Source organism: Pan troglodytes, chromosome 8 (assembly GCF_028858775.2).
Source record: "Pan troglodytes isolate AG18354 chromosome 8, NHGRI_mPanTro3-v2.0_pri, whole genome shotgun sequence".
NCBI classification, from domain to species: Eukaryota; Metazoa; Chordata; class Mammalia; order Primates; family Hominidae; genus Pan; species Pan troglodytes.
Genome location: NC_072406.2, coordinates 59,535,770 through 59,559,331, shown reverse-complemented (window position 1 = coordinate 59,559,331; position 23,562 = coordinate 59,535,770). Strand labels below are relative to the sequence as shown.

Sequence of the window (23,562 nt, the reverse complement as noted above, 5' to 3'; positions counted from 1 at the left end):
CGCTGGCCTAGCACCTCCCTGGTCCCCTGTTGGAGGCTAGCTCATCTTCAAGCTCCAATATCTGTTCTTCACGGTGGAAACCAATTTACTGTCCTCTCAGGGGGCATTATTCTGGGCCAGGCACTGTGCCAGCTGCCCAGGAGATAACAACCTAAACCCTTTGTTTGCCGGGGTTACAGCCAGGTGAAAAGATGGAGACTCTCTTGCATCCTTCCAGCTCTAAGATTCCCTAAGTGCCCAACAGGAACATGGCAAAGTGCAAAATCCAGGGATGCAGACACGAAACAAGGGAGCCAGGAAAAGTTTTCAGAGAAGGTAAACTTGGAATTGGAAAGCATGAGATTCGGAAGGCATTGAGCTGGGCACAGTGTGGCATATGTGAGGACCCAAAAATAAGGAGTCTGTGGATTCAAGCATGGGGTGGGAGTGAGGGGGTGCTGGAACAAGCAGGAGAGGAAGGCCAGCCAGGGGGAAGCTGTGAATGGCCAGGGGCCATGTGAAAGCACGGGGACCCCATCCTGCAGAGGGCAGGAACCGCTGAGTGGGAGAGTCAAGGTCAGATGTGAGACGTTGTCCAGAGAAAGGATCGCTGGACAAAAGGCCTGGAGGCAGAGATGTCATTGAGGGAGGTTCTTGACATAGTCCAAGCTAAAGGAACAAGTCTGAATCAGATGCCCCTAACTAGGCAGTTCAGTGGTTCACAATAGGAATAACTGTGATGGAAAATCCAGCTGGAATCTGAGAAGGACCATATTTTGCTTTGGACTTGCACTTGAGGTATGTGTGGAACACGTCGTGGAGGCGTCCAGCCTGCAGGTAGACGGAGACTGGAGAAGGTGTGAGTCTGGGAACGGGGCACAGTTGCAATTGCTTATGGAGGGTGTTGGGGGCAGGACACAAAAGCTACAGCAGAACCAGGAAAGCCTGGCATATGAGGGACAGAGGACCTAGCTGGAGTCATGCCATGGGAGCTAAGGGAAGAGGAGATTTCAGGGAGGTGATGTCAAGAATGAAGCTGCAAAGATCAAGTATTGCAAGGACCCAAATCGCATGGCAAGACCATGCCACTTGTGCTTTTTTTTTTTTTTTTTTTGAGACAGAGTTTTGCTCTTAGTGCCCAGGCTGGAGTGCAATGGTGCGATCTCGGCTCACTGCAACCTCCGCCTCCTGGGTTCAAGTGATTCTCCTGCCTCAGCCTCCTAAGTAGCTGGGATTACAGGTGTCCACCATCACACTCAGCTAATTTTTTATCTTTAGTAGAGATGGGCTTTTATGCAGAGCAGTTTCAGCAGTCACAGAAGTGAAAATGCCTGTCAGCTGAGAAGCAAAGAGAAAGTGAGAGTGTGGTGGCCAGGAGTGTAGAACACTCCTGTGGGGCTTGGCTCTGAGGGGAAGAAGGTCCAGAAGAGGGGCTGGCAAAGTCGTGGGGAGTATTTTTCCTAATGGGGGCCTTTGCTGCAGTTTGTAGCTGCAGTGGCAGAGCCTGTAGAGGAAGAGAGGATGAAGATGACCTTGAGGATGCCATCCTGGAAGGCTGGGGAACCGTGATGTCATTACTTATGGGATAAACTCTCCCCAGAGGAGGAATCCTCACGTGCTTTGCATTTGTTCCTTCCCCCAGGCTCAGACACTTTGACACTCCCCAGTCCTGAGTGTGGGGCCAGTTCAGGCAAGGCAGGAGGGAGGAGGAGGCCCAGAGCCCCATGGAAAATTTTCCTAGGGAGGCCCAAGCCTGACACTGGGAGACAGGTCAGCATCACAGAACACAGGGCTGCACCCAGGCCAGCACGGGGCCCAGATGGCAGGCTGGCAACCTGTGTCCCCCTCAACTCATCTCACATTTTTTCTCAACAGTTTGGACATTTATGGCTTTTTATCTAGTACCATATGCCCGTCGATGGGAGCAGTGAGGCTGCTGGTTTGGCTTTTAATAGCACAGCTCAGACGTGGACATGGCTAATACTAACTTAGATGAGGAAATTAACTGGAAGAGCCATGGAATCAAGCTTGGCCTGTGTAGGACAGTCCTCTTAAAATGAGATTATGATTTTAACAAAAATCACACAGCACCTGCCATGTACTGGATATTCTACTCGGTCCTGATGCTGGCTGTGCTGGAAGATCTCTACTTCATTCCATGGAGAGGTTGGAGGGCCTTAAAATTACTCTATTTCCCACAAAGATAAATCATAGACTCAAAAAATAACAGATGCTGGTAAGGTTGTAGAGAAAAAGGAATGCTTATACACTGTTGATGGGAGTGTAAATTAATTCAATCATTGTGGAAAACAGTGAGGTAATTCCCCCAAAGACCTAAAAACGGAACTACCATTCAACCCAGAAATCCCACTACTGGGTATATATGCAAAGGAATATAAATCGTTCTACCATAAAGACACATGCATGCACATGTTCATTGCATCACTATTCATAATAGCAAAGACATGGAATCAGCCTAAATGCCCATCAATGGTAGATTGGATAAAGAAGATGTGGTACATATACACTATGGAATACTATGCAGCCATAAAAAAGAATGAGATCATGTCCTTTACAGGAACATGTCCTTTACAGGAACATGATCTTGTTCTTTTTTATGGCTGCATAGTATTCCATAGTGTAGGCTAGAGCTGGAGGCCATTATCCTTAGCAAATTAGCACAGGAACAGAAAACAAAATACCACATGTTCTCACTTATAAGTGGGAGCTAAATGATGAGAGCCCATGGGCAGAAAGAGGGGAACGACAGACACTGGGGCCTACTTGAGTATGGAGAGTAGGATGAGGGAGAGGATCAGAAAAATAACTGTTGGGTACTAGGCTCAGTACCTGAGTGATTAAATAATGTGTGCAACAAATCCCCATGACACAAGTTTACCTATGTAACAAACCTGCACATGTACCCTGAAACCTAAAATAAAAGATTTTAAAAAATAAATAAAAATGTTTAAATAAAATAAAAAATAAATTTTAAAACTTAAATTAACTTTTAAAAAAACCATGGACTCTTAGAAGAGCACAAATTCTTGAAAATATTCTGGTTCAAACCCTTGATTTGACTACTATGGAATCTGAGACTCAAAGAGAGTTAGCGACTTCCAGACCTCTCTGTGTAGGTGGCAGATCCATTGAACTATCAGAAGACAGCTGCCATCATCTGACAAGGCTTCTGTGGGGCCCAGGCACCTCTTTTGGACAAGTGTGGGGCTTGGACCAGAGCCCCCATAGCTTCTGGGTGGTGGGGGGCAGGCATGGGTAATGCATTGTAGGGGGTGATCTGGGCGGCGAGAGGAGAACTAGAAGGAGGTGGTAGGCACAGCAAACAGAGGCAGCTTTCAACATCCCTCAAGGTGCCTGCCTTCCTCAGAACTCTGCCTCCCTTTAGCAAGCTGAAGAGAGTGAGAGCAGCCTCCCTTTAGCAAGCTGAAGCAAAAGGCTTTGGAAATGATCTTGGGGCTGCAAACTCCTTGAGCAAACAAGGGAAAAGTACTTAGCAGCCCATAAAATGCCTGCTAGATCAGAGTTCATCAGGGAAAATCCACAGAGATAAGCTCAGGAACAAGCGTTCTGACCCTTCCGGGGCAGCGCACTGGGACCTAGCCGGGCTGATGTCAGACTCCAGGAGAGCGACCCCGGACCTTGGGCTTATATGATCAGGGAAGCACAGCCCCTGGCCTGGTGGGATCAGAGCTTGATCTAATCGTAGTGGGGTATGGCAGAACTCTGGGCCGTCAGCCCTTCTCTTCCAGCTCACGGGGGAGGCAGGTGGGGTTGCAGGGAGCAGCAGCCCCACTCCAGCGTGATCAGGAGCTGGGGTTCCAGTCTATGACACAGCAGCATCCTACCAGTGTTGATCATCTTCAGATTCAGCCAAAACCAGCTTCCTTGGAGCTCTGCAGGAGACGAACTTTGTGAGGCCAGCCTGCAGAGAATAGGGAAACCAGGAATCGGCTGAAGTTTGGCAGTGGCTTACAAAACTAAACACACCGTTGCCATACAATCCAGCAAAAGTACTCCTTGATATTTACCCAAAGGAGTTGAAAGCTTATGTTCACATAAAAACCTGCACATGGATGTTTACAGCAGTAGCTTTATTCATCATTGCCAAAACTTGGAAGCAACCAAGATGTCCTCGAGTAGGTGAATGGATAAATAAATTTTGGCACATCCAGACAATGGAATATCACTCAGCTCTAAAAAGAAATGAGCTGTCAAGCCATGAAAAGAAATGGAGGAACTTTAAATGCTTATTATTAAGTGAAAAAAGCCAATATGAAAGACAACATACAGTATTATTCCAACTACATGGCTTTCCGGAAAAGGCAAAACTACGGGGATGGTAAAAAGATCGGTGGTTGCCAGGGTTTAACAGGAAAGGAGGTGATAAATAGGTGAGACGCAGAGGATTTTTAGGGCCATGAAACTATTCTGTGTGATACTATAATGGTGGTTACGTGTCATGATGCATTTGTCCAAATCCATAGAATGTACAACACCAAGAGCAAACCCTGAACCATGGAGTCTGGCATCAACTGCAACAAACACACCACTCTAGTGGACAGTGTAGCTAACGGGGAGGCTGTGTGTGTTTGGGGCCCAGGAAGGATACGGGGAGTCCTTCTTGGCCTTCCAGAAACTGGACTCCTGGCCCATCTTTTCATCTCTTTGGAGAAACAAACAACAAACAACAATCTCATCATAATTAAAATTCACTGTGATATAAAGCTACTCTAAAAATAGTACAATTAAAATTAAAATTTATTTCATTTCTTGAGCTGACATTTCAGACAGCCCAGTGGCCTCCCACTAAACTCGAAGGTAATGAGTCTCTGCTCAGTCTCACCTCCTGGGCTTCTCTTCCAGTGTGAGTCTGAGCTCCATTCAACTCTTCCTGGGCCTTTTCAGCTCGAGGTGTAAAGGTTCAGTGTGAACTCGTAGAAAGAAGACAGGCTTTTCAGTCAACAGATCTGAATTCTTATAAGGACTGTCTCATAGTCCTTGGTCTCAGTTTCCATATTTGTACAGTGAGGATCATGGTACAGTGTTAGGGCTGGACAGAAAGCCCTCAGACTGGCTTAGGACAGATGGAGTGGTCATTTGGGTTCTTTCTACTCCATTTCACTGTGACTATAAAGCTGCTCTAAAAAATAGTGAGAGTAAAACGAAAAGATTGATGTTGATTTTCATACTTTAACCCAATATATCTAAAATATTGCTATTTCAACATATAATCAATATACAAAATTATTAATGAGACACTTCACATTCTTTGTAGGGGCTGTCTTTGAAATTCAATGTGTAATTTACACTTGGCACATCTCAATTTGTGCCAGTCCCATTTCACGTGCTCAGGAGTCACATGTGGCCCATGGCCACCACACTGGACAGCTATGGTTTCATTGTCCAACCCCACCTTGGAACCCAAATCCTTGGAATCCATGATCCTCACTGTACAAATACGGAAACTGAGACCAAGGACTATGAGACAGTCCGTGTAAGAATTCAGATCTGTTGACTGAAAAGCCTGTCTTCTTTCTACGAGTTCACACTGAACCTTTACACCTAGAGCTGAAAAGGCCCGGGAAAAGTTGAATGGAGCTCAGACTCATGCTGGAACAGAAGCCCGGGAGGTGAGACTGAGCAGAGACTCATCACCTTCCAGTTTAGTGGGAGGCCCCTGGCTGTCTGAAATGTCAGCTCAAGAAATGAAATAAATTTTAATTTTAATTGTACTATTTTTAGAGTAGCTTTATATCACAGTGAATTTTAATTATGACGAGATTATTGTTTGTTGTTTGTTTCTCCAAAGAGATGAAAAGATGGGCCAGGAGTCCAGTTTCTGGAAGGCCAAGAATCGAAGTAGCAAGCTGCAGCCGTTTTCCAGACAAGCAGGATGTGGGGATGCAGAAGAATTCAGGACTGGAGAGGCAAACTCCGTAAGCAGGGGCTGTCACGATTCCCATCTCCCTCTATAAACCTCTCTCTTTTCATGTCGTACTGTTCCATGTTATATGTAACTGTTTTAAAGCTACATACTGGACAAAAAGTGGAATAGACTCCAGCCTCTGAATTGTTAAATAAGCTGATGACAAACCTTCACATTTTCTCCATCAGGATGTGACTGAGGCCCCACTGCCAAATGGCAGCATGCTCAGGTAGCACCCAGGAATTTGGGGAAAAAAAACTGGTGCTCACAGCTGCCCAGTTAAGGCACAAGTCTCCCGCCTGCTGCAGGTATGTGGGTGGGACAAGTGGGTCAGTCCACAGAACAAAAGGTATGTAAAGGAGGCCTTCTTTTTGGAAATTCTTTGTAGATCCACCACCCACACCTTAGTCACAAGCCCAGAAGGGGCTGAAAATGACATTTCCAAGGGGCACAGGCTGCCAGCCATCACAAAGCACACTATCTGGTGGGGGAGATATGGCTATCGCAGAGTTTTCACCCACGAGCTCGAGTTCTTTGTTCTGAATGCATGCCCTGCTTTCAGTATGGTTTCCTTGGCAGTCAAAAAGATGCTAATCAAATGCCCCATTAATAGCTTTATGAATGAAAGGATGTGTATTTTAAGAGAGCTTTTTGCCGGCACCCAATTACACTGATAAACTTTTCGCAGTCTGACAGGAATTAGTTTCAAATAAGTGGTGACATTTAAACAACAACAAACCTCAAGGCCATGATTAAGCAGCCACACTCTCAAGCACCCTCCTGCTCCACCGATCATTGTCAAGTCCCCTTGCAGATGCCTGTTTGGCTGCCCAGGCCGGGAGTGCTGGCTACTGCCGGCTAAGCAGACATCTTGCTCTGCTCCTCGGACCCTTTCCCAATATCTCCTCTGGACCTGGGAGCCCCATTCCGGTCTGTCTGTATTTGCAGGGGTTGTGAGGTGTATCAGAACCTTGAAGAGATACTCTGGGAAGAAAGGCCTTCCCAGACTGCCTCTCCGCAGCGCTGTAAGAATCAGAATTCTTCTCTGGGGGACTTCCAGGTCTCTTCAGCATTTTCTCAGTCATCACTGTATCCCTGCCACTCAGTGAACCACAGCAACAACTCCCAGTTTCCAGCCAAGAAGCTTGACCCTGAAGCTGGCCTCGATTCTCTACAGAAGTGAGGCCACAGAGCACAGGTGAAGGGCCACTTACCTGGTATCATCTCTGGTCTCAGCTCTGGAGAATTAGCTCCTCTGCCACTGCCACATCCTGTCCACCAAGACCTCCTTGCTGAACTCCACCCCCACCCGGTGCCTCAGGACCCTAACTTGTTTGCTGACCTCCATGTCCTCTCACCAGATCCAGCCCTGGGGAGCTGAACTTCCTCTGGCCCACCGCCAGCTCTGGATCAGTCCACACCCCAGCCAGCCATGGCCCAGCCCTGCCTCTCTCTGTCTCTCTCTCATGGCTGGGTTGGCTTTGGCCAATGCTCTCTCTAGAGATCAAGACACAGGCACCTCTCTTGGTCTGTTCTGGCTGCTGTGACAAAATGCCTTAAGCTGGGTGGCTTATAAACCACAGAAATTTATTTCTCACAGTTCTGGAGGCTGGGAAGTCCTACAGACTGGGGTACTGGCCTGCTTGTTTCCTAGTGAGGGCTCTCTTCCTGGGTTGCAGATGGACGTCTCCCTGATGTATCTTCACAAGGCAGAGAGAGAGAGAGAGAGAGACAGAAAGACAGAGAAAGAGAGAGAGAGAGAGCATGCTCTTTGGTCTCTTCTGGTAAGGGCCTAATCCCATCATGAAGAATCCCCATAACTTCAACTAAATCTAATCACTTCTCAAAGGCTCCATCTCCACATACCATCCCATTGTGGGTTAGGGTTTCAACATAGAAATTCTGGAGGCACACAAACATGCAGTTCAAAACATGTGGAGACAAGGGGGCAAGGACTAGAGAGCCCTACCATCCTCGTTCAAACCCTTGAATCAAGCCTGAAGTCAAAGAACTTCCTTTGGAGAGCCCCATTCCATGAGCCGATAATTTCCCCATTTTGCCATCACCCACTTGAGTTTGGGATTTTCCCCCAGCTACTGAGTGCCTGACTGACATGATGCTCCCCACAGACGGGCCTCCCTGCCCCCAATCTCACCTCCTCTGTTAGTTTCCTGGGGTTGCCACAACAAAGCGTTACAGGCAGAGCGGCTAAAACGACAGAAACTTATGGTCTCACAGTTCTGGAGGCTGCAAGTTCAAGGTCAAGGTGTCAGCAGGGTTGGTTCCTTCGGAAGGCGGTGCAGGAGCCTGTTGGGTGCCTGTCCCTCAGCTTCTAGTGGTTTACTTCCATCTTCAGCATGCCTTGGCTTGTAGAAGGACTACCCTGAACTCTGCCTTCATGGTCACAACACATCCTCCCTGTGTGTGTTTCTGTGTCCAAATTTCCCCTTCTTATAAGGACACCAGTCTTATACGGACAATGCTCCATGTATGAACATTTCCAAGGGATTGGATTAGGGACCCACTATATTCCAGTATGACCTCATCTTAACTAATTATACCTGCAATGACACTGCTTCCAAAGAAGGTCACATGATGAGGTACCGTGGGTTAGGAATTCAATATATGAGTTTGGGGGGACACAGTTCAGCCCACACCACCTCCTCTGACCCTGAATTGGATGCTGTTTCTGCTCTGCTTATGATCCTCTTGTCCTCACTGGCCTCTTGGTCCAGCACCCACTGAGGCACCAGCTCTGAGAGAGCTCACTGGCTTCACACAGGTGCGACCTGATGGCGCCTCATCTCACACCCCAAACATCCTTCTCACCTCTGCAGGACCTGCTCTGTTTATGTCCAGGTATGTTCAGTGTTCCTGTGTGTCCCCAGAGTGTGGGGAGGTAATGCTCCATGTACGAACCTTTGCCAAGGGAATATGGAAGCCAATGGATGAGTTCTTACCTCCTTTTTCGTCCAGACAAACTGTCCTAAGATGGTTTTAAGAGATATCGAGTAATCAGCTGCCAGCTCAGTAGCGCATCTTCAGATTGACTCTCCTTCCTTGCCTGTCTCCTTCCCCGTATTCTTCATCCTGTTCCCTGGGATCTTTCTCCCTAATAAAGGAAAAGCTCATAGACCTCTGCCCCAGCTTCTGCTTTCTGGGGAATGCAGGCCAATCCAGCCACACTACTCTCCCTCCATGTAACCTGACCATGCCATCCCCCTGCTTAAAAGCTTTCAGTGCTTCTCCATTGCCCATAAAGCTCAGACTTTCTAGCTATGAGCTTCAAGGCCACTTGGAGGTCATCTGGCCAACTGTCCTTCCTGCTACAACAGTATAAGTCATAGGCTTTGGAAGACAACTGATTGGGTTTCATCTTTGGCTCTTATTGAAAATGTGGAAAAAATTATTTCACCTCTATAAGCTTCAGTTTCTTCATCTATCTGATCTCAGGATTGAGGGGAGGCAATGTATATAAAGCATCTGGCACAGTGGTTGGGGCACTAAATACATGGCAGCCAGTGTTTATTATTACAAACCAGGAAACCAGGATGCAAAGGGAGCTGCTTCAGCTCCCTTTCAGTCAGCAGACAACGGCTGTCAAACTTGGGACCAAACAGCTACAAAACCAGATGCCCGCTCTCCACAAATAAGAGGCTGAAGTGCAGCTCTCCACTGATGAACTATAACAGTTGGAAATTCACTTGTACTATGGATATTTCTTCTGCACCTCTCGTGAACAGCCTGTTCTTGCTGAGAGCTGGACAGTAAATAAAACATCTACAGTGCCTGCTTCCATGGGGTTCACGTTCTAATGAGGGAGTGGAGACCCTCAACAAGGAACCAGCCAATGTGCTAAGTCCTGTGGCAGAAACTGGGCAGAAAAGGGAAGAGAGAGGGAGGATGGTTATATTTTTACAGGATGGTTAAAAAATTAGTCTTCTGTTTTTTGAGACAGGCTTTCACTCTGTTGCCCAGGCTGGTGTGCAACGGTGTGATCATGGCTCACTGCAGCCTTGACCTTCTGTGCTCAGTCAATCCTCCCACCTCAGCCTCCCAAGTAGCTCAGAATACAGGCTTGTGCCACCATGCCCAGATGATTTTTGTAATTTTTGTAGAGATGGGGTTTCACTATGTTGTCTGGACTGGTCTCAAATTCCTGAGCTCAAGTGATCTGCCTACTTTGGCCTCCCAAAGTGCTGGGATTACAGGCACAAACCACCATGCCCAGCCAGGAAATTAATCTTCTAACAAAGGTTCACTTAAGGTGAAGGGAGCAAGGGAGAAAGTTGATATCAAGGGGTGGCATTCCAAGCAGCAAGAGTAGGAAGTAGAAAGGCCTGAGGCAGGAGAGGTCTTAGCCTGTTCAAAAGATAGCAGAGAAGCAAGCACTGCCGAAGAGGAGTGGGTGAGGGGAAGGTAGTGGGAAGTGAGGCCAGAGAGCGGTGGATGGTCTGCAGACACAGGTGCAGACTGTGACTGTGAAATTTGCCCTGAGTATGATGGAAAGCCACTGGAAGGTTGAACAAAGTTGTAGAGGCACCTGACTAGTTTCAGTGGATCACTCTGGCTGAATGAGGCCAGAAAGGAGGCCTCTGCCATGATCTCAGTAGGGAGGATGGTGGCTTGAACCTGAAGGCAGAGCCTGGAGGCAGTGAGAAGTGGTCATTCTGAGAACATTTTGAAGGCACAGCTTACAGAACTCACCGATAGATTGGATGAGGGGTGTGAATAGGAGGTGATCCCAAAGACTGTGGCCCAAGCAAATGAAAAGCAGGACTTGCCCTTTTCTGAAAAGGAGGACACTGAGGAAGGAGGTAGCAGGGACAAATCTGGAGTTTGCTTTTTAATGTGCCAAGTTTGAGATGCTGACTGGTGTCTAGGAAACACAAAGTATGCCTGGACACCCAAATCTGGAGGTCAGGGAGAAGTTCAGACTGGAGATACACTGGGGAACATTAGAGTATTTGTGGCATTTAGCACCAGAAAACTGGGTGAGCTCACCAGGGGAATGAGAGGACCTCCAGGGCTCCTTGGGGATGCTCCAGTGTCCCAAAATCAGGGCAACAAGAGTCCAAGAGAAGAGATGGGGAAGAAGAGCCCAATGAGGCAGGGAGAACCACGACCATTATGCCCTGAAAAAGCCACATGCAGGAGTCTCAAGGAGAAGGGAGTGACCAACTGCCCAATACAGCTGACGACCATATCAAACAAGACTGAGAACTGGCCACAGGATTTGGCAACATGGCAAGAGCTATATGAATGGACTGGTGAGCACATAAGAGGAGAGGAAGTGGAAGCTTCAGGATTAGACAGGGAGCCAGGCACAGTATCCCATGCCAATCCCAGCACTTTGGGAGGCCGAGACAGAAGGATCACTTGAGGCCAGGAGTTCAAGACCAGCCTGGGCAACAGAGAGAGACCTCATCTCTACAAAAAAGGAAAAAAAAAGGAAAACCACCCTGGACAACATAGGGAGACCCAGTCTCTATCAAAAAAAGAAAAAAAAAGATTTAATTTTTTAATTAGCTGGACATGGTGGTATGCACCTGTGGTCCTAGCTATTCAAGAGGCTGAGGTGAGATGATCACTTGAGCCCAGGAGTTGAGGTTGCAGTGAGCTATGTTCGTGCCACTGCGTTCCAGCCTGGGTGACAGAGCAAGACCCTGTCTCTAAAAGAACAAAAAAAAAAAAAAAGAGAGAAAGAGGTTAGACAAGTCTCTGGAGGAGTTTTGTGCAAAAAGGAGCAGAGAGCACTGATGGTGTGAGAGTGATGTTCTTCAGGAGATGACAGTGAATGGGATCTGGGGACAATGGAGGTCTTTGGGGCTGTTAGCTTGTTTGTTCTTCTCTGGCCATTCCAGCTCTCAGGGTCACCTTCCCCTCCAGGCCCCTCCACTCCAGTGACTCCTTTGGTCACTTATCCACTCATGCATTCTGAGTCTTTCCTGTATCACCTCCTGACCCCTCCAGTGGCTCAGTCACTATCTAGCTGTGTGACCTTGGATGAGTCACTTAACCTCACAAGAAGCAGCAATCAGTGAATCCGGTGACTTCAGTTTCTTCCAGTATCAGGGTGGACAGAGAGTCACAGTGGTAGGACCTGGGGGTGTTTCTCTAAGGTATGTGGAAATTTAGGCTCCCCTTTGATCTCAGATTCATGGAGAACCCAGAACTGGTTATTAGAAAACTCTTGCAGAGTGAATAGGTAAGCTTCTTTAATATTAATTCTTCACTTGGCAAATGCTTAAGTGCCTGCTCTATCCAAGGGTGTGTCAGAGGTTCTGCAAGGGTGGAGGATGAGCCTCTTGGATTTTACCCTCAAAGAGCTCATAACCTTGTGGGGTGGTGGGTGTGTCTATTCAAAACCATAACAGGGCAGACTCTCTGGCACATCATTTTGTGTTCATCTTTAGGACCAGTTGTCACAGTTGCACACACAAATTAAAGTTCCACAGGAGGTGGGATGTTTTCGGTCTTGTACTCTATGTGCCTGACACATCGTAAGCAGTCAGTACATGTTTGTTGAATGAAAGCAGTATTGAATGGTACCATTTAATTTGTGTTTTGAAGCAAGGGTGGGATTTGGACCTACACAGATGGGCGAGGGGGGGCATTGCAGACTGGCGGGGGGTGGGGTGGCTGGAGGCAGGAGGAGGGAATGGCGGGAGCAGATGTACAGAGACAGTGACACCCAAGGCATGGTTGGTAATTGCAGGCCAACTGTGACTGGATCGTGTGATGTCAGGATGCAAAGAGACTGAAAAGGTAAGTTGGGGCCAGATGGTGGAGAGGGTTGAATTCAAGCTATGTTAAAGGGATCAGATTTATCTATAGTAGGATGATCTCATGTTCCCATTTCCCAGGGTAGTTTTGCCTGTTGTCCCAGGGTGATTATTCATGGTGGCCCCTTTCATGCTCAAGTATCCCTGTTTGGATAAGTTATGTGGTCCTGCAATCCTAAAGGCTTTGTGGAACCCCCAAAGGTTTCACAGAGGGACAGGGTCAGGCTAGCCTTGAATGGTCAGTGCCCACAGTGTTTGCTGGACCTGGAGGCAGGAGCTGGGACACCCTCCAGTCTGGGTGATACAGGTCAAAGTCTTTTGGTTAATGGTAAATCACCAACAGTGGCCAGGGTACGGTGAAATGGGCACTCTTCAGGGAGTGCCCTGAAATTGTTCCAGACCTTTTTTGGAAATCAACTTTGCAGCACACGTCAAGAGCCTTGAAAACTGTCCATGACCTTTGTTAATTCCACTTCTGGAAATCTCTCCTAAGGAAATAATTCCAAATATAGAAAAGGTTCTTTGCATAGACGTTCATCATAAAACTCTATGCAACAGGTCTAGAGACAGCTCAGAATGCCACAACAGATGATACTAAGGACATAGGATATATCTATCAATGGACTCTAAGTTCCATAGAACAGGGACAATGTCTGATTACAACCACTGTATCCCCGCAGCTAACATAGTGTCTGACATATTTGTTTAATGAATAAACAAGTGAATAAAAATTTATATCAGGTTAAACAAAAAAGATATAAAACAATCCTTAAATATGATATATAAGTTCCCATACGGACACACTATGCTCTCAACCATTTTTTTAAAAAACAGACATATGTATATGACTATGCATATGAAAACTTTTAAAATGACTCCCCAAAATGTAAATAGTGATTATGTCTGAGTGGTGGAACTCCTGATAATTTCCTTTTTTCAATTTTATTTTTGTATATATTGTATATCTTTCAGAATGAATATGATTACTTTTATAATGGAAAAAAAAAGGCCACATCAATACTTTAAAAAAGAAAGGCTAGCATTAGGCAGGGTTTTAGCACTCACAGCCAGGACGTGATAAAGTTTTGCATCTTCCAAGGGTTCCCAGTCAGTCTTTGTGGTATGAGTCTCCAATTCCAGCCATGATCCTCCTCTGTAAGGTGGGTTCCTCCCACAATGGGTGGCAGAGGGTCCACTTGCTGGCTAGAGATGCCCTCCCACCCCCCCCCCCACCACCCCCAGGAGCTAGAGATACTGAGGGGTACTGGCTTTCACTGGGGCAGTTTCTACACTTGTAAGCGGCCATCAAAAATGGTATCTAGGCCGGGCACGGTGGCTCATGCCTGTAATCCCAGCACTTTGGAAGTCAGAGCAGAGCGGATCACCTGAGGTCAGGAGTTCGAGACCAGCCTGGCCAATATAGTGAAACCCCATCTCTACTAAAAATACAAAAAAAAAAAAAAATAGCTGGGTGTGGTGGCAGGCACCTGTAATCCCAGTTACACAGGAGGCTGAGGCAGGAGAATTGCTTGAATCCGGGAGGCAGAAGCTGCAGTGAGCCAAGATCGTGCCATTACACTCCAGCCTGGGCAGCATGAGTGAAACTCCTTCTCAAAAAAAAAAAAAAAAAAGATATCCAGCAAGATGAAAAACTGTTGATGATACAGTTTTAAGTGAAATAGAGCAGAATACAAAAAGCCATGTTCACTAAGAACATATCTATGCAAACTATGCACATGGCAAATATTTATCAAAAGAATGAAAAAGCCTCACAAAAAATATGACCACATGCAGCCAGAGATGAGACAGACAACCAAAACTGAATGCACCTTTTCAGCAATAACAATTTTAGAGACGTTCCCAGAACTAGGATGGGTGTCTACAGGTGCTTACCCAGTGTCTCTAGGCTCCAGGGCAACCTGTTTCTTAGAGCAGAGCTTCTCAAACTTTAATGTGCACACAATTAACCTGGGATCCTGATAAAACATGGATTTGGATTCAATCGAGCTGGGCCGGCAACAAGGACTCTGAATATCTACAAGCTCCAGGTGATGCTGGGGCACAGAACACATTCGACGAGGCTTCTACCCACTACCCCAATTCTTAGCACCAAACACTTTCCCCAGAGGCCTAGCCTGGCCCTCCGTCCTCAAGCATGTCTGCACCCGAAATCATCTTTGTCCCCAGCATCTTGGCACCATCGAGACTAATAATGAGAAGCAACTCCAGGCACTTGCATGGGATCCAGGGGGGCCTGAGGCCCCCAATTCCTTGGGAAGCTTGAACAATGACATCTTTCTGGGGTGATGTGAAGACAAAAGTGACTCCATCTTGGATGCTAATTTGCCCATGTTGACTTCTGATTAGCCCCAGTCCCATGAATGCCTCCTGACTCCTACTTTATTTACTGTCCCGAGTGTAAGAATATGTACTCCTGCTTTTAGATCAAAGCAAGCTTGATGTTATCATGCAAATTCTGGGCTATGATGCACATGGTGTTCTTGCCTGCTCTGGCACACTACCTTTCACTGTCTTGCTGGAGCATGTATATCCTTTTCCCTTGGTATATAAGCCTTGGGTCCGAGAGTAACAGTGCAGAGATCTGCCTGTCTTGTGGCCACCTGAGACCGCCCTTCTGCTTAAAAGTTCCCTCAATAAATCACTCAATACCAACAAACTGGATTTGTCTGCTTCCTTCTTTGGTCTCTTGGCTCCTTTGGCATTTGGGGGTTGCTTTGTGCATGTGGGCTTTTCACAAAATAGATGGGTCCCGGAGCCTGGGCTTCGCTGGCAGGTGGTCACCTGGAGCAGCCAGCAGCAGATGGCACCACAGGACAAGCACAAGCTGTGTCCAAGAGAGTGGCTCAAGAAATCTGCCCAAAATCCAACACAAAAATGAACAAAGGAACTGAATGGGAGATGTGACCAAAAGAAGCGATAAGACAAACAGCTCCAGGAAGGGAGCTGCTGGCTCAAAGAGCACTTGTCTTGGGCGTCAGTTCCACCGGTTCTTGGTCAGGGGTGAGAGCCCTATGCCAGACCCCCTTTGCAGAACCTATGCCGGCTTATGATGAGGCTCTTCCAGGGCTCCAGCACATGAATACCCTGCCCTGGGAGGCTATAGTAGGCCAGCCACTGTCCACTCTGCTGGAGGGTCAGTCTGAGCCAACAGAACCATGCGGAGACATCCCATCCAATGCAGCCCAGGAGCAGTCTTGACATTTCTTTCCCTGCAAGGACAGGCTGTCTGGTCCACACATAGATGAAGCCTTGGGCCTGGTTCAGCATCCAGAGGACTAGGCCATAACCCCCAAGGTAAGATATTCACACTCATTGGAGCCCTTTCTCCTTTTTCCCTGGATGGCTGGAGGAAGCGGACCCCTGCTTTTTTCAGCCAGTGCCCCATGAAGTTAGACTCCCAGGACTCCCTGCCCCTGATCCTACTTAAGGCCACTGGGATGCCCAATACCCTGAGGAAGCTTTGAAAGATACGTGGCACATTATCTGGGGCAAGTCAGCTCAGTGGTCAGAGCACAGAGTGAAGGAGGCTGCAGCCATAGCCTTGAGTTCTGGAGACCTCTGTAGTGGGTCAACAGTGGGGAGAGCCACAGAGTCTCGGTCCAGCTACTGTATCAAATGAGGTCCTGGGAGGCAAGGAAGGGCAGGCAGGAGACTATGGCTGCAGCAGCCTGAGCCCTGGCCCCCTTCCCATGCTGGACTCCTGTCCAGCACCAAACATTCAGCAGTGAGTGGCACCTTTACCATCAACCCACCATGGAAAACTTCCCTGGAGCTCTCTCCTTGTGCCAGGGCCTGTCCATGGCATGTAAGACACAAGCCCCATGATGATATGGATTTCACCTGCAAGGCGCTTGCCATCTCATCGAGGAGAGGAACTTGCAGGCTGATTTCCATGTAAGGTGGAAGACACAGTGATAGAGAAAAGGGTTGGAGTAGGAAGTGAGTCCTGGAATTCCTGCTGCAGAGGGCTGTAAGCCAAGACTACTGCATCTATTCTCTTCAGCTGGATGCGCTAATGATCTAACAGTAATCCCACTGCTTTGCATCCACAGAATTCTTTACTTCTGAAGCGCCTCCACACACCATCTCTCACAGAGGTGAAGAGTTGACCAAGGTCTAGAGCTCTGACTCCAAGCACACCTTCCCTCACCCCACAGTGGCCCCGTGGTCTCACTGGTGGAGGTGAAATCCCTGGGTTCCCAGGCCAGGCATCTGTTGCTGTGTCACCAGAATGAACCCTGCCTGCTGCCAGCAGACATCTCCGGCTCTGGCATCTTTCAGCTCAAGCTGCAAGGCTTACTGTGACCTCTGGAATCTGTGCTCAGAATTCTCCCAGGAACAAACAGCTGAAGTATCAAAATGCCAGTCTTCACGATGCAAATGGATGCAAAAACAGCTCTTGCCAGCCTATCTGGACCCCAGAAAGCCAGGAATGCTGGGGTGCCACCCCAGCTTGCAGTGTGCCCACTTAGCTAAGTGGAAGAGCCTGGTAAGGGACATGGCAGGGAGAAGACCTAGACCTGGTTAAATGGGATTGGACCTGCCACTTAGCCTCAGGGACCCTTTGGAGACTTCCGTATGTACTGTGGACAGGGGCAGATGCTCCGACTCCTCCAGGGGGGCGCTCTGCTGGCAAGTCAGCACCAGGGCCTTGATCTCCTTCTTGAAGTTGGTGTTGAGAAAGCCATAGATGAATGGGTTGACGCAGGTGGAGGCCATGGCAAGCAAGTGGCACACTAAGAAGATGAGGTTCCCATGGCAGATGGGGATGGCCTCATGGTGCCAGTCTTCCAGGCTGTTGAACACATGCAGAGGCAGCCAGAGCACGGCAAAGGCCACCACCATCACCACCAGCACCACATTGACCTGCTTCATGTGCCCAGCTCGCAAGCTGTAGGTGCCCTTGTGAAACACGCGCCCCTGCCTCTGCAGGCGCCGGTAGATGCGTGCATAACAGACCAGGATGAAGCCCAGTGGGAGGCAGTACTGGAAGAGGAGCAGGAAGGTGGTGTAGATGGTGCGGTGGTGAGCCAGTGGCCAGGACTCGGTACAGACCACCTTATCCGCCAGGAACTCCAGAGCCTTGGAGTGGTTCTTGTGGAAGACATTCTCCAGGATGCTGTTGGCCAGGAAGGGCAGGGAGAGGACACAGGCAATGACCCAGATGAGCACAATCCCCAGGTAGGCCTGTGAGATGCTGGGCTTCCAGCCTGTTGGGTTGATGATGAGCTGATGCCTCTCCAGGGCCACAAGGACAAGCGAGAGGATGGAGACCGTCACCGACATGCACTGGATGAAGGCTGACATCTTGCAGAGGGTCTCTCCAAAGATCCAGTAGTCCATGATGGTGTAGACGGCGGTCAGCGGCTGGCAGAGGAGGCACATGAGGAAGTCAGAGAAGGCCAGGTTGGCGATAAGCAGGTTGGTCACGTTGGCTTTCTCCTTCTGCCTCACAGTCACACACATCAGGCAGAGGTTACCCAGGACCCCCACGACAGTCTCAATGCTGTAGGAAGTGACGATGAAGACCATCACGTCCACGGAATCCTGGCAATGTTCAGAGAAGTTGTATGGGGTGCCCAGGGGTTTGCTTCTGTTTTCACCTTGTGGAGATTTTGGGAGCAGCAAGGCCAGGAGGTGAGAGGTGTTCATAGTGGATGTGAAAAGATTCCAGGACTCTTGAACTAAGTGATACACTTGAGGGATGACGCCTACAAGGCAAACAGACAAACAATACTCAGGGATCATGCCCAGGGTAGAATCCAGAGAGGAGCAGGGCCGGGTAGAAAGGCTCTCAGCTGCTTCCAACCCAAGGCTGGTATCTGGAGGGGCTATTACCTAAGGCTCATGGTGAGACATTGGCATCCAATGATTGCTACCTTGTTAGAAGCACTTGTTGCATGCTGGGTACTGTGCTCAGCACTTTCGTCTATTAGCTAGTTTATTCCTAGAGGTAGATATTATCAATTTGTTTCATAGATGAGGAATCTAAGACCCTGAGATGGAAAGCAACTTGCCCATAGTCACACAGCTAATTAGTAACAGGGCCCAGTTACAAACTCAGGTCATCTAATGCCAGAACTTGTTCTACTAATTCCCTCCGGCCTCAGGATGAGGCTGTTCTGATGATAAAGAAGTTGGAGTGCTGTATGCAGAGTTTAGTGACAGAATTGTTCAGGGAACATGGGTAGAATGCCCCTTGTCACATTTTATCTGAATGGAGACAGCAATAAACGCCACTCTGCACAGGATTGCTTGTGTCCTTCCACGGCACCCCATTCCCTTCAAGATAGAGCTAAAGCCTCGGGGATCCACAATCAGTGCAGCCTCCTGGTCTCAGCCCCTCCCTGCCCTGGTAGCCTTGTTTTTTAGGTGATACCTGGCAAAACTGAAGACTGCCCAGTATGCAAAGCCTGGCTCATCAGCACACCAGCTTCTTCCTACTACCCACCATGTGCACATACATACCTGGCCAAAGTCACAGGTGCCCAGTGCCCTCCACAGAACCCACTCCATGACTATGTTCAAGTCACTTGATGCAGTGTGCAGCTCACAAGCGCACCAGACTCTTCCACATCTCTATGCCCTGGTACGGGCTGTCCCTTCCCCGAGGACCTCCTCAGCACAACGGACCCCCTGCCAAGACTGAGTTGGAATTTAGACTCCAGAGTTCCCCCGTGTTAGTGCCAATGATGGATGTTTTGCATGGGAAGCACCATATCACTACATACATCATTGTGACTCACCTCTCAGATTCTCTAGTCATTATTAATCCCACAGGGTTGCAGTTCTCAACCTTCAGTAAACATCAGAATCATTCTAGAAGCATGTTGAAAGTGCAGATCCCAGGGCCCTTCCACCAGGAGATGTAGTTAAGTGAATCCAGGATGGGGGCCAGGAATCTGTATTTAACAAGTAGACTATGTGATTCTGATGCACATGGCCCTTGGACCCCATCTTGTAAAACACTATAGCAGAAAACCCTATTCGAGATATTCTTTAAGTCTCATATCATGGCCATATGTATTTTTTACGTGATCAATTGCTATGTTAAGGCAGTTTTTGCAGAGCACAAGGCCAAAATCAACCAGACCTCAGTAAACTCTATTTGTCGGCTGTCATGAATGTCACTCGCTGTGCATCTGATCTACTTATAAAGATGAGTTTCTGAGGTCAGGACTTCAACACCTGCCTGGCCAACATGGTGAAACCCCGTCTCCACTGAAAATACAAAAATTAGCCAAGTGTGGTGGTGCATGCCTGTAGTCCCAGCTACATGGGAGGCTGAAGCAGGAGAATCACTTGAACCTGGGAGGCGGAGGTTGCAGTCAGCAGAGAGTGCACCACTGCACTCCAGCCTGGGCAACAGAGCGAGACTCTGTCTCAAAAAAAAAAAAAAAGAGTCTCATTTGGTCATTTAAAAGATCAAGCTGTGAATTCACATGATAGTTTACAGTCTGGTTATTTAGGAACCAGATCTCGAAGGCAGGAAGATTTCTCCAGCACTATGGTCTTCTGGCAAAAAGGGCCATTTGGGGCTGAACATGGCAAAATAAACTATTCCAGAGCCAAACACAGGGCCCAATATAAGATAAAGAGCAGTCCCAGCTGCATGAACCTGTGGCAGAGGCACTGCACTCAGAAGCAGCAAATGGGCCAGAACCCAAGGCTCTGGGTGACCATCAGCAAGGCTTGGCCAGTAGTGTGGAGAAACACCATTCATCCCAAACCAACCACCTAAAGCAGGATCAGAGTGGAAGGACTAGGCTGGGAGGGCTCCAGAAAATGCTCACTGCTTCATTCACCCACTCAATAAGTGTGTGTCAAGCCCTGGGCTAGAAACAAGGGCTGCAAAGATGACTTATACAGTCATGGCCCTCCCAGAGCAGAGGGGCTGACCAGCACAAATGCAGATGGAACTCATTGCCATTGCCAACACCAATATGAAAGAGAGGCCTGTGAGTTGAGAGATCAGAGAAGGAGCAGGGAGCAGGGAGGTGAGAGAAGAGGTGGCAATGGTACAGGGCTCAAAGGCTGAAGAGGAGTCAACCAGCCAAAGGGACAGGGAGAGGAGGGAACTCGAAGTGCAAGGAACAGCATGTGCAAAGGCACAGAGGCAGGAAGGAGCAGAGCCTGCTGGGAAAAGTAAGCAGAATATGAGGTTCCAGGGTGGCAGATGATGAAGCTGGAGTGGTGGGCCAGACTAGCAAGGTCAGGTCCATTCCAGTAAGATCACTTGGATATAGAAAATGGATTGGCAGAGAGGGCCAAGACAGGAGGAGGAGGAGCACTGAAAAGGTGGTGTTGGGCATCTGCCTGGGGCTGCTGGGCTTGGGGTACACTGACCAGTGAGGACCAGGGAACCTCAAGTCCCTCAGGCACACCCAAGGGGGTGGCGAGTGTATGAGGGGGAGGGTAGATTATTACGCAAGGTCAATAAAATGGTGTCTCTGCATTTTGTCCCCAGGCAGCTCTCCAGATACAAAAACTAGAACCAGCTGCAAGCCCCAACAGGGACCCCCTGCAGCCTGCCTTCCCAGTCAATCAGAGGAAAATTAATGAATCATACACACAATGCTAATCTCCCAGTGGGGTTAGAATAGGGAAGGCCCTTTGCTTTGTCTCCTGAAATCTCAGCAAAAGCTACTATATCCTAATGCCCATAGCGCCCAGACACCTCAGATGCACCCCTTACCTCCTTGGCTTGCGGCTTATAGGGTGCGGATGGGGCCGCCCATGTCTCAGGTGAGGAGACTGAGGTCCACAGTGGGGGTAGGATGCTCCCCAGATCCAGTGTGACGCTCTGCGCTCCGGGCCAAGGGCAGGCAGCGCGCCCGGCTTCCCGGAGGGTTCGTACCGGGGCCCACTCGGCCCCGCCCCCGGCCGCACTCCTGTGCCCAGGAGGCACCAGGCGCGGGGCAGAGCCGCGCCTGCTTCACCTGCTCCTGCTGCCCCGATGCTGCCTGCGTGCGGAGTGGAGCGGCTGCTACGCTCCCGCCTGCGCCCGCCCAGCCTGCCCCTTGCGCCCGCCCACGAGAGCGCTCCAGCCGCCCGCCTGCCCCGGGACCCCAGCACTCGCCCTGGGGAGCCGCATCTTGAGCCCCCAAGGCCTGCCCGGAGCTGCAGCCCTGCCTGCGTGTGTCTCTCACGCCCACCTCAACCCTGGATACAGGCAGGCTGGAGCTGCGCTTGCTTGCTTGCTTGCTTGCTTGCTTGCTTGCTTGCTTGCTTGCTTGCTTGCTTGCTTGCTTGCTTGCTTGCTTGCTTGCTTGCTTGCTTGCTTGCTTTCTCTCTCTCTCTCTCTCTCTCCCTCCCTCCTCCTCCCTCTCTCCCTCCCTTTCTCTTTCTCTAGGAGTGTTTCTCTCTGTCTAGGGGTGTGTGCGTCTGCCTGTCTCTCTCTCTCTCTGCCTCAGTTTCCTCATCCATGAAATGGATATAAAAAGACCTGCGTTTCATAAGTTCGTCCAGAAACATTACTTGCAGACCTCCTATGAGCCTGGCTCTCCTGCTGGGCACCAGAGCTGGACAAGACAGGCTCCCTGTCCTTGGTTCCTTCTGGAGCTCTCAGCCCTGGGGGAGAAGACAGACAGGGTACAAGGAAAGAGGGAAATAAATTATTACAGGGGGTGAGATGCTGTGAGCAAATGGGTTCGATAGGCCAGATGGATGGCACAGCCACGGCAAAAGCCCTGAGGCTGGGAGCATTCAGCCCCTGGAGACCAGGGGAGGGCAGTGTGGCTGAGAATGTCAGCCAGGGTGAGGGAAGGAGATGGGCATCAAGGGTGTGAGTGAAAACTCAGGGTGGGCCCTGGAAGTGGAGTGTCTTATCTCAGGCACTCCCAAGGTTGTGGCGATGAGAATTCAATGAGAATGATCACTTTCTCCTTTGGAGCTGAGATGCACACGACTTGGCTGTAATGGAACAGCTTTGCTTACAAGGGCTGCTCCTGTTTTGAATACACTAGCTTATAATTCCCTGCCCCCCATCCCCACATGGCAAAGTCACATGTGCGCTTAGAGGACCTCCTGAGAGTAACAGATCTGCTTCAAGAGCACCTCCTAAACACTGGACATACACACCTGTCCAGTGAACCTCCTGTGGCTCCCCATGGAAATGTCCCCATGAAGTCATGGCAGTGGTCCCTCTAGAATGGCAGCTGCCATTTGTAGTGCATAGACTCTGCAGACACTACCTTAGTTAATCATCACAACAGCTCTGAGAGGTGGGCATTTTTATTCCCATCGTGCTGATGAAGCAAAGTGACACTCAGTGGTTGAGCAACTTGCCCAAAGTCACTCAGCTAAGAAACAGCCAGATCCAGGATGCGAACCCACCTGCCAAGCACCCAGGCCTCTGCTCACCATCGCTGTAGACTGGCACCTGTCATCTCTTCTTTCTGGACCATGCTCCTTCCTGTCTTGACTACCTGGAAAGCTGCTGCTCCTCCGTTGCACCCCATCTCCGATGTCCCTGCTGCCATGACAAATTCCTACCACCCTCTCATGCTCTGCTGCAGAGGCAGATGTAGCAGCCTAGTTGGTTGTCTGCCTGAGCACCTTTGTCTCCCCACTCCCCTATGTCTAGGTCACAGCTCTTGTCTCCGCCTCCAGATCCCAGCACAAGTCCACACACAGCATCTGACAAAGAAAGAAAGGAAGAAAGGAAGACGGAGGGAGGGAGGGAGGGAGGGAGGACATTTAAGAAGACCTGATTGTAATGGTAGCTTCCAGACATGTAAAATCAGAGAACATTGCTTGACCAGAAACTGCTCAACTCCAGCTGGGAGCTCTATGGACACCCGTCCTCTGTGCAGGCAAGAACGCAGCCAC

At 49.1% G+C, this 23,562-nt stretch overlaps 1 protein-coding gene across 2 annotated transcripts; it reads right to left on the bottom strand.

Annotated features, from left to right (window-relative positions):
* Positions 1 to 13,955: 13,955 nt before the first annotated feature.
* Positions 13,956 to 21,946, bottom strand: NPY4R (neuropeptide Y receptor Y4). Of its 2 annotated transcripts, XM_063781722.1 has the most exons (3): positions 21,428 to 21,946; positions 19,479 to 19,634; positions 13,956 to 18,443 (listed from the first exon to the last, which is right to left on the bottom strand). In XM_063781722.1, exon 3 carries the CDS (start codon positions 18,382 to 18,384, stop codon positions 17,257 to 17,259), a length of 1,128 nt encoding a protein of 375 aa, XP_063637792.1. In that variant the 5' UTR covers positions 18,385 to 18,443; positions 19,479 to 19,634; positions 21,428 to 21,946; the 3' UTR covers positions 13,956 to 17,256. The 2 variants fall into 2 exon arrangements, with proteins under 2 accessions (XP_063637792.1, XP_016773781.2); XM_016918292.4 differs by lacking the exon at positions 19,479 to 19,634.
* Between the last annotated feature and the right edge of the window lie 1,616 nt (positions 21,947 to 23,562).

Excerpts from the sequence above, each read along its gene's own strand:
- NPY4R (XM_063781722.1), bottom strand. The coding sequence starts at position 18,384 with ATGAACACCTCTCACCTCCTGGCCTTGCTGCTCCCAAAATCTCCACAA.